The sequence below is a fragment of the Heterodontus francisci genome, chromosome 6, assembly GCF_036365525.1.
Source record: "Heterodontus francisci isolate sHetFra1 chromosome 6, sHetFra1.hap1, whole genome shotgun sequence".
Classification (NCBI taxonomy): Eukaryota; Metazoa; Chordata; class Chondrichthyes; order Heterodontiformes; family Heterodontidae; genus Heterodontus; species Heterodontus francisci.
This window is the reverse complement of record NC_090376.1, coordinates 90,227,254-90,243,086: the sequence shown is the minus strand read 5'-3', so window position 1 is coordinate 90,243,086 and position 15,833 is coordinate 90,227,254. Positions and strand designations below refer to the sequence as shown.

Genomic DNA, 15,833 nt, shown 5'->3' with positions numbered 1-15,833 from the left:
CACTTCTGGCTGAAGATTGTTGCAAATGCTTCAGTCTTATCTTTCGCACTGATGTGCTGGGCTCCCCCATCATTGAGGATGAGGATATTTGTGGAGCCACCTCCTCCAGTTAGTTGTTTAATTGTCTGCCATCCACGGCTGGATGTGGCAGGACTGCAGAGCTTAGATCTGATCCGTTGGTTATGGGATTGTTTAGCTCTGTCTATTGCATGCTGCTTACACAGTTTGGCACGCAGATAGTCCTGTGTTGTAGCTTCAGCAGGTTGACACCTCATTTTGAGGAATGCCTGGTGCTGCTCCTGGCATGCCCTCCTGCACTCTTCATTGAACCAGAGTTGGTCTCCTGGCTTGATGGTAATGGTAGAGTGAGGGATATGCCAGGCCATGAGGTTACAGATTGTGGTTGAGTACAATTCTGCTGCTGATGGCCCACAGCGCCTCATGGATGCCCAGCTTTGCATTGCTAAATCTGTTCGAAATCTATCCCATTTAGCACGGTGATAGTGCCACACAACGCGATGGACGGTATCCTCAATGTGAAGGCGGGGCTTCGTCTCCACAAGGACTATGCGGTGGTCACTCCTACCAATACAGTCATGGACAGAAGCATCTGCGGCAGGCAGATTGGTGAGGACGAGGTCAAGTATGTTTTTCCCTCGTGTTGGTTCCCCGACCACCTGCCGCAGACCCAGTCCAGCAGCTATGTCCTTTAGGACTCGGTCAGTAGTGGTGCTACCGAGCCACTCTTGGTGATGGACATTGAAATCCCCCACCCAGAGTACACTTTGTGCCCTTGCCACCCTCAGTGCTTCCTCCAAGTGGTGTTCAACATCGTGGAGTACTGAGTCATCAGCTAAGGGACAGCGATAGGTGGTAATCAGTAGGAGGTTACCTTGCCATGTTTGACCTGATGCCATGAGACTTCATGGGGTCTGGAGTCGATGTTGAGGACTCACAGGGCAACTCCCTCCCTACTGTATACCACTGTGCCACCACCTCTGCTGGGTCTGTCCTGCCAGTGGGACAGGACATACCCAGGGATAGTGATTGCAGCTACTAGTGGAACTGGGGGATATTTTTCCTAGCAAGGCTGAGAGATGTGCATGACAAGAAAAGCAAAGGGCTGTTACAACCTCAATGAGATCGTTAACATGAAAAATACAGGATATGATCCCCAAGACCAATTTGAAGAAATACACAGCAAGATTTTACATTTTAAGACTTTTAATTGTAACAATTAAACTAAAAGAAATCCCCAACTAATTGAATAGTACTTTGTAAGTAGCCAATACCCCAAATTACAAAGAAAGGTATTTACTTATTTAAAATACTTAAACTTCAAACCACACTTGTATATTACACAGTCCTTATTGATGAAGAAATCCTTTGTGGTTAAAAGTTCCAAACTCCTCCCAGTAGCAATGGGTTGGATCTCCCAGACTATTTCAAAAATTAGCGTTCTCTTTGCTCACTTCTCTGAGCACTTCCGACCTGAACGTCTCTGAATAAGGTATTTTCTAGTGATCCTATTAGACTTCGACTTCTCCCCAAGCTTTGACTTTCAAAACGGGTTCAACTCTTTGCAGCCTTTTACTGTAACAGGCTTCAGAGAGCAGGTTTCTCTCTCTCTCTCGCGTGCCCCCTCCCTCCCTCTCGCCCCCTCCCTCCCTCTCGCCCCCTCCCTCCCTCTCGACCCCTCCCTCCCTCTCGCCCCCTCCCTCCCTCTCGACCCCTCCCTCCCTCTCGCCCCCTCCCTCCCTCTCGACCCCTCCCTCCCTCTCGCCCCCTCCCTCCCTCTCGCCCCCTCCCTCCCTCTCGCCCCCTCCCTCCCTCTCGCCCCCTCCCTCGCCCCCCCTCGCTCCCTCCCTCGCCCCCCCTCGCTCCCTCCCTCGCCCCCCCTCGCTCCCTCCCTCGCTCCCTCCCTCGCCCCCCCTCGCTCCCTCCCTCGCCCCCCCTCGCTCCCTCCCTCGCCCCCCCTCGCTCCCTCCCTCGCCCCCCCTCGCTCCCTCCCTCGCCCCCCCTCGCTCCCTCCCTCGCCCCCCCTCGCTCCCTCCCTCGCCCCCGCGCTCCCTCCCTCGCCCCCGCGCCTGTCCTGGCCACAACCACTGGTTTCTTCTCTTACGGCCTGCTGTGTGGCTGCAACTGCTGAGTCCCCTTCTTACAGTCTGTCTTGAAGCCACATCCATTAGTTTTGTCTCTTACAGCCTGTTTGCCTTCAGAAAGTCTTAAATTTATCTGGACACAGAAGTCAATAATTTATTGTATTGTTCCAAAAATACAGTCTGGTTTCACAAAGCCACTTGGGCCTTTCCATTGTTCCCAGGTGTTAACAGCTGCCTGGTACATTTCCATTTTTCGAATTGTTGACTCCTTGTTTCATGACCCGAAGGTCGGAGAGGACGCAACCAATGTTCTTCAAGTGTTAGCCCTGCAGTTTCTCTGTTTTTCAGAAGTCTTTGATCTGTGTTCTCTGTTGTCCTGATAACATTTTGCAGACTGGAGATGAGGCCTGCTGGCCTTCTGGACACCATCTTGAATTTTTGAAAATGGCAATATTTAGAACATAATCATGTTACAACTTCCATAACTGAGCTCAGGGGGTGTTTTTTGTCAGAAATCTGAGGTCACAAGGTCTTGCATGGTAGAAAGGTCAGGAGAATGGCTGTTGCGAGATGAGTTGAGGTGCTGAGCACCGTTGACCTAAGGATAGGAGCGTGGAGATGTTGGAGGCGTATGAGTGGGAGTTTGTCACTTATTAGGTTCTTGGTGCAAATGTTAAATGAAGAAAATAGGGAAGTGTTTTGGGATATTTAGACTATGGAGGGGTGGAAGAGGCTACTGTTCTTGAACAAGGGCAACACACTAGAAGGATAAGGGATGTAGAATGAATAGGGTTTTGTGCTGAGTGGTGGAGACAATTTTTTTTAAGTCCTCCTTTATTTAGTTTACTTTTCTTTATTTCAGATGACTGAGTTTTAATTCCTCTCAGTCTGGAGTGTCTTCACTCGCTTTGATATCTCAGCAAATGTAAGATGCTCAAGATGACTAATTCACATGGGTGTGGGTTCAAGTTTCATCACAGAAAGTTGAGCCTGTAATCCAGGCTGGCACTTCACTGTATTACAGAAGGTGTGCTGCACTGTTGAAGGTGCAGTCTTTTAGATGAGACATTGAACTGAATTCCTGTCTGCCCCCTCAGGTGGGCACACAAGATCCCATGGAAGAGGGAGTTCTCCTGGTGTCCTGGCCAACATTTCTCCCTCAATCAACCTTAAAACAGGTGATCCGGTTCATTCCTGTTTGTGGGAACTTCATGTGTGCAAATTAATTGCTTCATTTACCTATATTGCAACAGCGATCATTTCAAAAGTACTTCATTGCTGTAAAGTATTTGGGAATGTCTTGAGGTCATAAAATTATAGAAATGTAAGTTTTTTTTTCTTTTTCCCCCCTCCATCTTCAAAAACAAAAGCAATTATCACATCAGACTGCATCTTAAATTTTGCGCATAGACACATTTTTTGAATGATACGTAAGCAAGAGTATATGTTTACAGTAGGTATTATACTCTTGTTACATAATGTAAGCAGTATAATCTCTGCCAACAGTGTTATACAATAATTACAATGCCAACAGTTGACGTTTATAAGCAATATTGTTCTTAGTCTCAACAACTATGGTGGCTATGTATCTCCTTTCAAAGTTTCAAGCTGACCTAATATTCCTCCTGCTGCCTTTTGGATTTTGAATAACTGTTAAAAGTAACTGACTATTGTGCCTATAAGTGAGAAAATCACACAGTATATCATATCAAAGAATAGAATTACATAGAACTTTACAGCACAGAAATAGGCCATTCAGCCCAACAGGTTCATGCCCGTGCCACATAAGCATCCTTCCACCTAACTTCTCACCTGACAACATATTTTTTTCCATTCTCCCTCATGCACTTTGCTAGCGTCCCCTTACTGTATTTGATATTTGTCTCAACCATTTCATGTAGTGGTGAGTTCCAAATGCTTGCCACTCCTTGCATAAAGCAGTTTCTCTTGAATTCCTTTTTGGATTTATTAGTATCTTATATTTATGGTCCCTAGTTTTGAACTCTCCACAAGTGGAATCCTTGCAAAATTATATTGAATTAGGCTGAAGACATGATTTTGAATTCAGTTGTTTTTTTCTAAAATACTTAGATGCTGTGACTGAATTAAAGAAAACACTACCCAACTAAAACTCGACATTCATACTTTAATAGCAATTAATGTGATAAATATAAAAAAAGTAGCGAGGATGGGACCTTGGGAAACTAAAACCCCTGTGTTAATGGGGGCAAAAATGTTGAGGATGAACCATCTAGTATAGCATGCACAATACCATTCTGAATTGAAGAATGTATTTAAAGTCTAGGAGTAGGATAGTGGGGTAGTGTCATCTTGGTGACCTGCATTAAAATCCACCATAGATTCAAAGGGTAACGTGTCCTCCTTATTTTGGCTTCAAAAGTCAATCTGAAATAATTTTGGACAATCTTAACCATTTTTTAGTCCTTTTATGAACACAATCCAAGTTGGCAATCCTGTTTCAAAGACAGGTGTGCAGATATGCATATTGTGGGTGTAGTGTGCTGAGAGCATTATGGCTATAGCAGAGCTGGGAGTGTTTGATGCTGAAATGATGCAAAAATTAATCAAATGAAAGTGTTTTCAGGGATTCAGTTCCTTCTTTATAACAATAATTCCTGCAAATAAACCCACATTGGGAGAAGACTTACACTGTAGTCTTCTGGAATTTGCAAACCTGTTCTTGATCATTAAATATTGAAGTGTTTGCATATGAAGAAATGTTTGCACACATTTGTACAAAGCAATTATAACCACGGTCTATGTCAGTTTGTTAGAGCTTTCAGAATATTTCAGTAATGACTCTAATCAGTGAACTTTATCATTAGGAAAAAGGTGCAAGCATCCCTCAACCTACCACAACTGGGCCAACTGCCTTTATACCAGAGAAAGAGGTAACTTTTTTTTTTTTACATGTTAAGTAATATTTAAAGAGATCAACATTCAAGGGAGTTGTTGCATTTTTATGAATGATGAGTAAGATTCAGGAAAGTAAATGTAATGCAAACTTTAGATGTGATATTCTTTGAGTGGAACATACATCTGCCATATATACAAACTGTATGAGATTCAGGTTTTATTTTTATGTATAGATAAATAATAACTCTTAAATGCTTAAAAAAACTTGGGCAGGGTGGGAGAAATACTTGCATTTATATAATGCAAAAATTTTCCCCCGAACCTTCAGAGGTATAAAGAAAAAATGGACAATGCGGAAGAGGAGCTATTGGGAGAAGTGGCCATATACTTGGTTAAAAAGATGGTTCTAAGAAGTGTTTGAGGAGAGGAAGGTGGTGAGGCAGAGGTGTTTAGGGATGAAATTTCAGAAGGTGGGCCTAGGGCAGTTGAAGACCTGCTATATTGGTGCAGTAAAGGGAATGGGAAGCACAAAAGGGCAAAATCAGAGAAATATTGTTTGTGGGTGAAGGAGTGTGGTGCTTTAAAATTGAAAGAGGTTGGAGATGTGGTGAGGGGTGAGGCTGTGAAAACATTCACACATCAGCATTAGAATTTATTATTTGTGGCATTTAGGTTCATGAGAAAAGAAAAGGATTATGGGTGATTGGGACTTAAGCATGAGAGAGGATGTAGCAGCAGCAGTTTGGATGAGTTGTACTTGATGAAGGATGTTGGTTAGGAGACCGGGAAAGGGTGAATTGGACTATTCGAGCTTGTAAGTGATAAAAGTTTGGATGAAAGTTGCAGCATCAGATGGACTGAGTCAGGGCTGTGGAAGTATGCAATGCTGTGAAGGTGGAAGTCAGGGATCTTTGGAATGGATGTGCAGTTGTAAAACGACTCCGATTGAATAGGACAAAGTTTTGAAACAATCTGGTTTAGCTTTATACTGTGACTAGGGAAGAGGATGGAACCAGTGGCAAGAGTACAGAGTTTGTAGCAGGGCTGACAATAATGGACTCTTAACTAGAGAAGAATGCAGTGCATCAAGAGGGGTGTCTTACGAGCTGTTTCGACAGCAAAGAGGCACCGGCAGGATGCTAGAGCTGGATATCAGAAGCAGACTCCATGTCTGCTGATGTTTCTAAGATGAAGCGTGAAGAGGGAGGCCAAGGAAAGATTTTTGGAAGACTCTGGAGATAATGTGATGGTGTGGTGTTGTGTTGGGGCAGGAAGAGAAGCCATTGCTAGAGATGGTCTGATCATAATTAGATAGGTGAGTGTGGAGCCAAATTAGGACTGTCCCACTGAGCCACAATGGAGAAGAGATGTTGGAGGAAGACGGTGTGTTTTTTTAAATTCATTCATGGGATGTGGGCGTCACTGGCTAGGACATCATTTATTCCCCATCCCTAATTGCCCTTCTTGAACCGTTGCAGTCCATGTGGGTTGGTACACCCACAATTCTGTTAGGAAGGGAGATTCAGGATTTTGACACAGCGACAGTGAAGGAACGGCAATATAGTTCCAAGTCAGGATGGTGTGTGACTTGGAGGGGAACTTGCAGGTGGTGTTCCCACACATTTGCTGTCCTTCTAGGTGGTAGAGGTTGTGTGTTTGAAAGGTGCTGTCTAAAGGGCCTTGGTGTATTGCTGCAGTGGATCTTGCAAATGGTGCATACTACTGCCACTGTGGTGGAGGGGGTGAAGTTTGTGGATGGGGTGCCAATCAAGTGGGCTGCTTTGTCCTGTATGGTGTTGAGCTTCTTGAGTGTTGTTGGAGCTGCACCCATTCCAGGCAAGTGGAGAGTATTCCATCACACTCCTGACTTGTGCCTTGCAGATGGTGGACAGGTTTTGGGGAGTCAGGAGGTGAGTTACTTGCTGCATGATTTCTAGCCTCTGACCTGCTCTTGTAGCCATGGTATTTATATGGTTGGCCCAGTTCAGTTTCTGGTCAAAGGTAACCCCCAGGATGTTAGTGTGGGATTCAGAAATCGTAATGCCAGTGAATGTCAAGGGGAGATGGTTAGATTCTCTCATGTTGGAGATGGTCATTGCCCGGCACTTGTGTGGCACGAATGTTACTTGTCACTTAGCACCCCAAGCCTGGATATTGTCCGCTCTTGCTGCATTTAGGATGTTTCTGTTAGTATTCAAGTAGAACTAGCCAAAACTGAATTAGAAAACTAATGGAACTGCGGGCTGACAAATCCCTGGGTCGTGTTGGGCTTCATCTTAGGGTCTTGAAAGAGGTGGCTAATGAGGTAGTAGATGCATTGGTGTTAATTTTTTCAAAATGTGCTAGATTTTGGAAAGGTTCCATCAGACTGGAAAATATCAAATATGATCCCTCTCGAAGAAGAGGGGGGGAGGCAAAAACAGGTAACTATAGGCCAGTTAGCTTGATGTCTGTCATGGGGAAAGTGTTAGAATTGATCGTTAAGGAGGCTACAGCTGGGCACTTAGAATAGTCAGCATGGCGTTGTGGAAGGGCGTTCATGTTTAACCAATTTATTGGAGTTCTTTGAAGGAGTAACCTATGCCATGGATAAAGGGGAGCCTATTGATGTACTGTACTTAAATTTCCAGAAGGCATTTGACGACAAGGTGCCACATAAAAGGTTATTGCGCAAAGTAGGAGCTCATGGTTAGTGGGTAACACATTAGCATGGATAGAAGATTGACTGGCTGGCCAAAAATAGAGAGTATGCATAAATGGACCCTTTTCTGATTGGCAGGATGTGATGAGTGGTGTCCTGCAGGGGTCTGTGCTGGGTCTTCAACATTTTACAATTTATATCAATGACTTAGATGAGGGGAACGATGGCACGGTAGCTACATTTGCATTTGGCACAAAGATAGGTAGGAAAATATGTTGTGAAGAGGACATAAAGAGCTTGCAGACTGATATAGATAGGTTGAGTGAGTGGGCAAAAGTCTGGAAGGTAGAGTATAATGTGGGAAAATGTGAAGTTGTTCACTTTGGCAGGAAGAATAAAAAGCAAAGTATTTCTTAAACAGAGAACAACTACATAACTCCAAGGTGTAGAGGGATCTAGGTGTTCTAGTGCACGAGTCACAAAAAGTTAGTATACAGATACAGCAAGTAATAAAGAAGGCTAATGGAATGCTATCCTTTATTATGAGAGGAATTGAAAATAAAAGTAAGGATGTTATGCTTCAGTTATACAGGCCATTGGTGAGACCACACCTTGAATACTGTGTGCAGTTTTGGTCTCCTTATTTAAAGAAGGATGTAAATGTGTTGGAGGCGGTTCAGACGAGGTTTACTAGATTGATAACCTGGAATGAGTGGGCTGTCTTATGAGGAAAGGTTGGTCGGACTGGGCTTGTTTTCACTGGAGTTTAGAAGAGTGAGGGGAGACTTGATTGAAGTATATAAGATCCTGAACTGTCTTGACAAGCTGGATGTGGAGAGGATGTTTCCTTTTGTGGGGGGAGTCCAGAACTAGGGGGCACTGTTTTAAAATTAGGGGTCGTCCTTTTAGGATCGAGATGAGGAGAAATTTTTTCTGAGGGTTGTGCGACTTTGGAACTCTCTGCCTCAGAAGATGGTGGAGGCAGGGTAATTGAATAATTTTAAGGCAGGGGTAGATAGATTCCTGTTAGGCAAGGTTATCGGGGGTAGATGGGAGTGTGGAATTCGCGACGTAAACAGATCAGCCATGATCTTATTGAATGGCGGAGCAGGCTAGAGGGCCGAATGGCCTACTTCTGCTCCTAATTCATATGTTCATATTTCAACATGGACTGTTTCAGTATCTGAGGAGTCGCGAATGGTGCTGAACATTGTGCAATCATCAGCGAATATCCCCACTTCTTATCTTATGATTGAAGGAAGGTCATTGATGAAGCAGCTGAAGATGATTGGGCCTAGGACAGTACCCTGAGAAACTCCTGCAGTGATGTCCTGGAGCTGAGATGATTGACCTCCAACAACCACAACCATCTTCCTTTGTGCTAGGTATGACTCCAACCAGCGTGAAATTTCCCCCTGATTCCCATTAACTCCAGTTTTGCTAGAGCTCCTTGATACCGTATTCAGTCAAATGCTGCTTTGATATCAAGGGCAGTCACTCTCACCTTACCTCTTGAGTTTAGCTCTTTTGTCCATGTTTGAACCAAGGCTGTAATGAGGTCAGGAGCTGAGTGGCCCTGATGGAACCTGAACTGAACGTCACTGTGCAGGTTATTGCTAAGCAAGTGCTGCTTGATAGTACTGTCAACAACACCTTCTAACACTTTACTGATCGAGAGTAGACTGATAGGGTGATAATTGGTCTGGTTGGACTTGTCCTGCTTTTTGTGTACAGGATATACCTGGGCCATTTTCCACATTGCCCGGCAGATGCTAGTGTTGTAGCTGTACTGGAATAGCTTGGCTAGGAGCGGGGAAAATGCTGAAGAACAGACTTCAGTACTGTTGCCAGAATGTTGTCAGGGCCCATAGCCTTTGCAGTATCCAGTGCCTTTACTCGTTTCTTGATATCACGCGGAGTGAATCGAATTGGCTGAAGACTGGTATCTGTGATTCTGGGGACTTCAGGAGGAGGCCGAGATGGATCATCAACTCTGCACTTCTGGTTGAAGATTGTTAAAGGTTGATCAACCACATCAAAGGCTACAAATAGGGCAGAGAAAAATCTGTCAACAACAGGATGTAATAATGCGATTGTTGATTAGGGACATTTTGGTATTGTGGCAGGGTCCAAAACCTAAATGAAGAGATTAAAGCATTAGAGTTGTGGGAAAGATGGGAATGAATTTGAGGCCACAATGCATTTGAGGACTTTGGAGTGGAAATGAAGATTGGAGATAGAGCAATTCTTTGCAGAACAGGGGGATCAGGGTTTTCTTTTTTGAGGAGCAGGTGGTGGTTTTGGACAGTGGCTGAGGGGGAACCATTTGCAATATCAGCTAGCATGGTGTCAGAAAGTGAGGTTGGGTGATCAGTTTAGTGGGAATGGGGTCACGGGAGAAAGAGGGTGAGTTTGAAGAGGGCAGAATGTGATATAACCAGGGCTAGTGTAAGTGGGAGTATTGGGGGGGAGTGATGGAGAGGATTGGCTTGCGGGGAAAGGGGAGGGAGATGTGAGGAAAGCACCAGTGGCAGCTGAATGGAGGTCACAACAATGTTGACAAAGTTGATGAAATCCTTGTGAGGCTGGAGGAGCAGTGGAAAGGGATTAAAAAGACAATTGATAGTCGAGAGAAGAAATGCCAGGTGTTATCTTTACTCTAGGATCATCTTGATAAGTAGTGGATGGTTTGGGGAGAAAAGGATGAGACCTGATGAAACTTGATGTGTTTCAGCCAGATCAGGTGAGAGAACGTGAAGCCAGTTATGCGCCACATGCATTCAAGTGTATGATCCTTGGACGAGGTGAAGGCAGGAGCTAGCAGGGGAAACAGCCAGAAGAGGAAAGAGTTAACGATGTTAATGGGGACAGAGGTATTAAATGTGAACGTGATGGCGTGGTTGAGCAAGTTAGTAGCTGCATAAATATTGCAATGAATATAAAGCAAAAGGCTAGTGGAGTTTGAGTGCAGTTGTAAATTGACATAGTAAGTAACTAAAATTATCCGTAGCAGTCTTCTGATGCGCACTTTGGGTGCACTGCTCTTGTCCAGAGCTGGGGTTGGGGGAGAAACATGGGCTGAATTTTATAGACACCTTGCATCAGGATCTGTTGGGGGCTGGGCGGGGGGCGGGGGGAGCAGAACATGAAGATTGCCTCGGATAAGGCCTGCAATGGAACTTTGTGCCGGCAGAGCCCGTCCCAATATTGCTGATGGTGGTGAGGCCTTGTGGCAGGCACCCCCCCACCGTTTAACATTGGGGCCATAATTTAATATGCAAATTCATTAACTTACCTGAGTTAATGACGTTCCCGTCGCCTCCAGAAGTGCCGCCGCAATCTTCATCCTGGCGGCCGGCACTGCTGCGCCTTCGGATCCCCGTCCCAGGAAACGAGGGGCAACACCTGTGGGGAGGGAAGAGGAGGTAAGTTTCTCAGTCTGGGAGGGGGAGTGGGGTCAAATTATTATGATTAGAGGGGAAGATGTAAAGTTAAGTTTGTGAACTTTGGCGGGGGGCGGGGCAAGGTCAGCTACACAAGGTAAGTATTTTTGGGGCGAGAGGGCAAGGAATGAGTGGATTGTTAATGGAGGAAGGAGAGAGGGGCTGGAAACATGTATTTAATAAAACTGATTTAAAAAGAATTACACTTTCCCTTTAAACATTTAAATTAAATGCAAGGGTTGGAAGCCCTTTAAAAATGGCGCCCGCACAGTGGCACCGGACGCCCTTGTCGGGGACAGTTGCCCGCCCCCTCCATGTCATCGGGGTGGTGGGTTGGTGGTGGGGTCAGGGGCGGTTTGCCCCGGCCATGTAAATGAGATGCCACGTATAATATTGCGGCGGCTCCATGGAGTAAAACCCACGCAAGCGAGCTGCTATCTTTTACGGCCTCAGCCGTACTCAGCTGCGGCAACATAAAATTCAGCCCATGAGATCTGCCACTTGTCAGAGGTCTGAACCCAAACCCTCTAGAAATGCAATCATAATCTACCATAAATTTGCTGCATGTTGAAACTTCGGTGCAACCATGTTAGTCGCCTTTAAGTTGCACTCACTGGACCATGCATGCTTTTGAAGATCTATTTTTCGTGAAATAATAGATCCAAACATTGTTTTGTTTTATAGTTTTAAAAATATGAAAATTACACGTATATACAGAAAAATTAAATGTTTAACTGTTGTATCTCCTACACCTCCTTGTCCCTTTTAACATCTTTACATTCAATTAAATTTTATTTTTCTCAGAAACAAGTGTCTATATGTACCAGCTATGAGATCAGGTGCAATTGCTAATTTTTCAGCCTGGATGTTAGAATTTTAATTTTTTGGAAGGAAATTGTTAAAGCAAACTAAGTAATTGTTCAAGCTTTAAAACTACATGGTACATCATTTAAAAAAAATATACTGATTATTAAAAATAATTGTGGAGCCTTTTGTTGGATATTATAGCAATTAGTTCAGAAAATCTTTTCTGGTGAATACAGTGAAGCTGGGTGAGGAAATATGGACAAATTGCTACTTGATCTTCATCTAAAGATAGATTTGAAGGAATACTTCAATTAGCTTTGATGTAGAGTGTTTCTCAAATGGGTTTGATTGGACGTTTTCCTTCTTGACAAAAAGAAATCTGTTTCAGGTAATCATTTCGTACAATTACTGAATAAAACAGAATTTTGTTCCCAATTTGCTTTGTAAATACTCTGTCCCAAATATCCACTTCTATTTTGCTGAAGAAAGATTGAAGAGTTTTTTTTTTCAGTAATGTTGACTTTTTCCTTACCGTTCCCACAAAGCAAGTGCTGTTTTTAATCATGCTTTTTTAGTGGTTCTTACACTTTCACCAAAAATACAAATAAAGTACAATACTCTTTCCTATGACCTGTGATCTTAGAGTATAAAACATTTTAATTTTGTAATTTGTTTATCAAAGGAAATGTTTATTTTCTTATGATTCCAGGATGTTATGTTGCCTCCATGGTGCCGAGGTTCTGGATGTCACTGAGCGACTACAGAACATCTTGGGGGGGAGGGAGGGTGAACAGCCAAAGATCTTGGTCCATATCGGTACCAACAACATAAGAAAGAGAGATGAGGTCCTGCAGGCAGATTTTAGGGAGTTAGGAAAGAGACTTGGAAGCAGGACCTCGGAGGTAGTCATCCCCCGATTACTCCCGGTGCCACACACTACTGAGTTTAGAAATAGGAAAGCACAGATGAATGTGTGGCTGGAGAGATGGTGCAGGAGGGAGGGCTTTACATTCCTTGGACATTGGGACTGGTTCTGGGGGAGTTGGAACCTACACTGGACGGTTACACTTAACAGGGACCAATGTTCTCAAAGGAAGGTTTGCTGGTGCTATGGAAGGGTGTTTAAAATAATTTGGCAGGGGGATGGGAACCAGGATGTAGCATTAGAAAGCAATGAGGTTCACAAAGGTTTGTGAGAGACAGATAGAATTATTTTTAAAAGAGCAAAGTATGAGGTGGGGTCAGACTAAGTGGGAATACAGTGGAAAAAAAATTCTCCCCCCCCCCCCCCCCCCCAATCTCCTTTCCTTTCTCGATCCCTTTTATTTGTGTTCAGATGGCTGCTGTGCTGCCATTCATACCTCGTCTAGACACATCTGTTGATTATTTCCAGCATTTTCTGTTTCTATTTCAGATTTCCAGCAACTGCAGAATTTTGCTTTAAGATCTAATTCAGGTTTACTTGGCATGTATGCAAACCCACAAACTGTGGTAAATAATATTGGTGAGCTACAGGTGTCATTTGGCACATGGGGATATGATGATGTGGCGATAATGGCGACCTGGCTCAATAAGTGTAGAACTGGGTATTAAATATTCCTGGAGACAAAGTACTCAAGAAAGACAGGAAGAGGGGTGGCAGTATTAATGAAGGAGAATATTAAAGTACTGGAGCGAGAGGATGTCCTAGAGGGGTCAAGGACAGAGTCTACTTGGTTAGTGTTCAACAATAGAGGTGCCATTACACGACTGGGTGTATTCCATTGGCCACCAACTATTGGGAAAGATACAGAGGAGCAAATTTGCAGGGAAGTTAGAGAGGTAGTGATAATGGACTTTATCATCCTAATATAGACTGGGATAGTAATAATGTAAAGGGCAGAGGGTGCAGGGAGGGGGGATGGGGGCAGGTGGTGAAGAGCTTATGAAGTATTTCCAGGAACCGTACGTTTCCATCCCAACAAGGAAGGAGGCACTGCTGGATTTGGTTCTGGGGAATGAGGTGGGTCAATTGGATCAAGTATCAGTAGGGGAACATATTGGCGACATTGATATCATAAAGTTTAGATTAGCCTTCGAAAAGGATAAGTAACAATATAGAGTAAAAATATTTAATTGGAGGAGGGCCAATTTTATTTTCTTCTTGGCATTTCTTCGCGGATGAAGATTTTGGGAAGGTTGTACTCATCAGTTGCAGGCCCGCTGGTGGCTAGTCAGGCCTATCTGTAACTGGCAGATTCTCCCACAGTGGGTACAAGTGAATGTGTAGTTGCTGCTGGGGGCCATTGGATCTATCCTTCTCCTTTTCTGTTTTATGCCGGTTCTTCGCTCAGTCTCAAAAGTGTCTGTAGCCCTCCTGATGTATCATCTCCAGACATCACGATCTATGGCCTGCGCTTCCCACTGGCAATGGTTGATGTGGCAGTCAGAGAGTTACTTCTTCAAGGAGTCCTTGAAACGTTTGCATGGGGCCCCTCTGCTCCTTTTACCAGTGGTCAGCTCTCTTTACAACATGATCTTGAGCAGGCGACTGTCGTCCATCCGGGCAATGTGACCGGCCCAATGCAGTTAGCTTTGCAGGGCGATGGCCTCGATGCTGGTGATGTTGGCTTTTTCCAGGACGTCAATGTTTGTGATGCGGTCCTGCCAGCGGATCTTGAGGATGCTGTGGAGGCAGCGCTGATGGAAGCGCTTTAGAAGGCATACATGATGGCGGCATAGGATCCATGACTCGGCGCCATACAGAAGGGTGGTGAGGACTACAGCTTTGTACACTGAGTTTGGTCTGTTCTCTGGGGCTGTGGTTGCTCCACACTCGTTTGTAGAGTCTGCCAAATGTACTGTTTGCTTTTGAGAGCCTATTTGTCCACTTCCTTGTCTATGGTGGCATCAAATGCGATGACACTCCCCAAATAAGTAAATTGCATGATGGCATTCAGTTCGGTTCCCTCGATGACGATGTCTGGTGGTCTGTATTCTTCTTGGGGTGCAGGCTAATGCAGGACTTCAGTTTTCTTTAAACTGATTTTTAGTCCAAAGAGTTGTACCGCCTCGGAAAAATGTGTTATTAGATTAGATTAGAGATACAGCACTGAAACAGGCCCTTCGGCCCACCGAGTCTGTGCCGAACATCAACCACCCATTTATACTAATCCTACACTAATCCCATATTCCTACCAAACATCCCCACCTGTCCCTATATTTCCCTACCACCTACCTATACTAGTGACAATTTATAATGGCCAATTTACCTATCAACCTGCAAGTCTTTTGGCTTGTGGGAGGAAACCAGAGCACCCAGAGAAAACCCACGCAGACACAGGGAGAACTTGCAAACTCCACACAGGCAGTACCCGGAATCGAACCCGGGTCCCTGGAGCTGTGAGGCTGCGGTGCTAACCACTGCGCCACTGTGCCGTTATATGTTGCAGGTCTGACAGATTGTGGGTCAGGAGATCAGTCATCGGCGCAAAGAAGCTCACTGATGAGATTTTTTGTATCTTTGTGTGAGCCTGAAGACACCTGAGGTTGAAAAGGTCTCCATCAGTCCAGAAGCGGACGTGAACTCCCTCCTTAAGGTCTTCCGTTGCCTGCTGCAGCATCATGCTGAAAAAGATGGTGAATAAGGTCGGGGCCAGCACAAATCCCTGCTTCATGCCATTGGAGAGTCGGAAGGGACTTGAGAGGTCGCTATTTTGCTTGACTTGTCCATACTGATTTTCACAAAACTGCTTCACCATTGCCAGGAACCTGGGTGGGCATCCACGTTTTACAAGGATTTTCCAAAGTTCATCTCTGCTCACAGTGTCTAATGCCTTGGTGAGGTCTATGAGAGTGACATAGAGGCCTTTGTTTTGCTAGCGACACTTTTCTCTTAATTGTCAGAGTGCAAATATCATGTCTGTGCTGTCTCTGTTTGCTCTGAAATTACACTGGCTCTCTGGGAGGTTTTCCTCCGCAATG

General features: G+C 44.6%; 1 protein-coding gene across 7 annotated transcripts in view; it reads left to right on the top strand.

The window, feature by feature from the left end:
- LOC137371434 (sestrin-3-like) overlaps window positions 1-15,833 on the top strand; it is a 152,612-nt gene that overhangs the window by 75,141 nt on the left and 61,638 nt on the right. For 6 of the 7 annotated variants that reach the window (XM_068034027.1, XM_068034028.1, XM_068034025.1 and 3 more), the window contains one exon: window positions 4,949-5,014. The exons of the other annotated variant lie outside the window; for it this stretch is intronic. In XM_068034027.1, coding sequence (XP_067890128.1) covers window positions 4,949-5,014 — 66 coding nt within the window. The remainder of the gene's footprint in view (window positions 1-4,948; window positions 5,015-15,833) is intronic. 7 annotated transcript variants of the gene reach the window in all.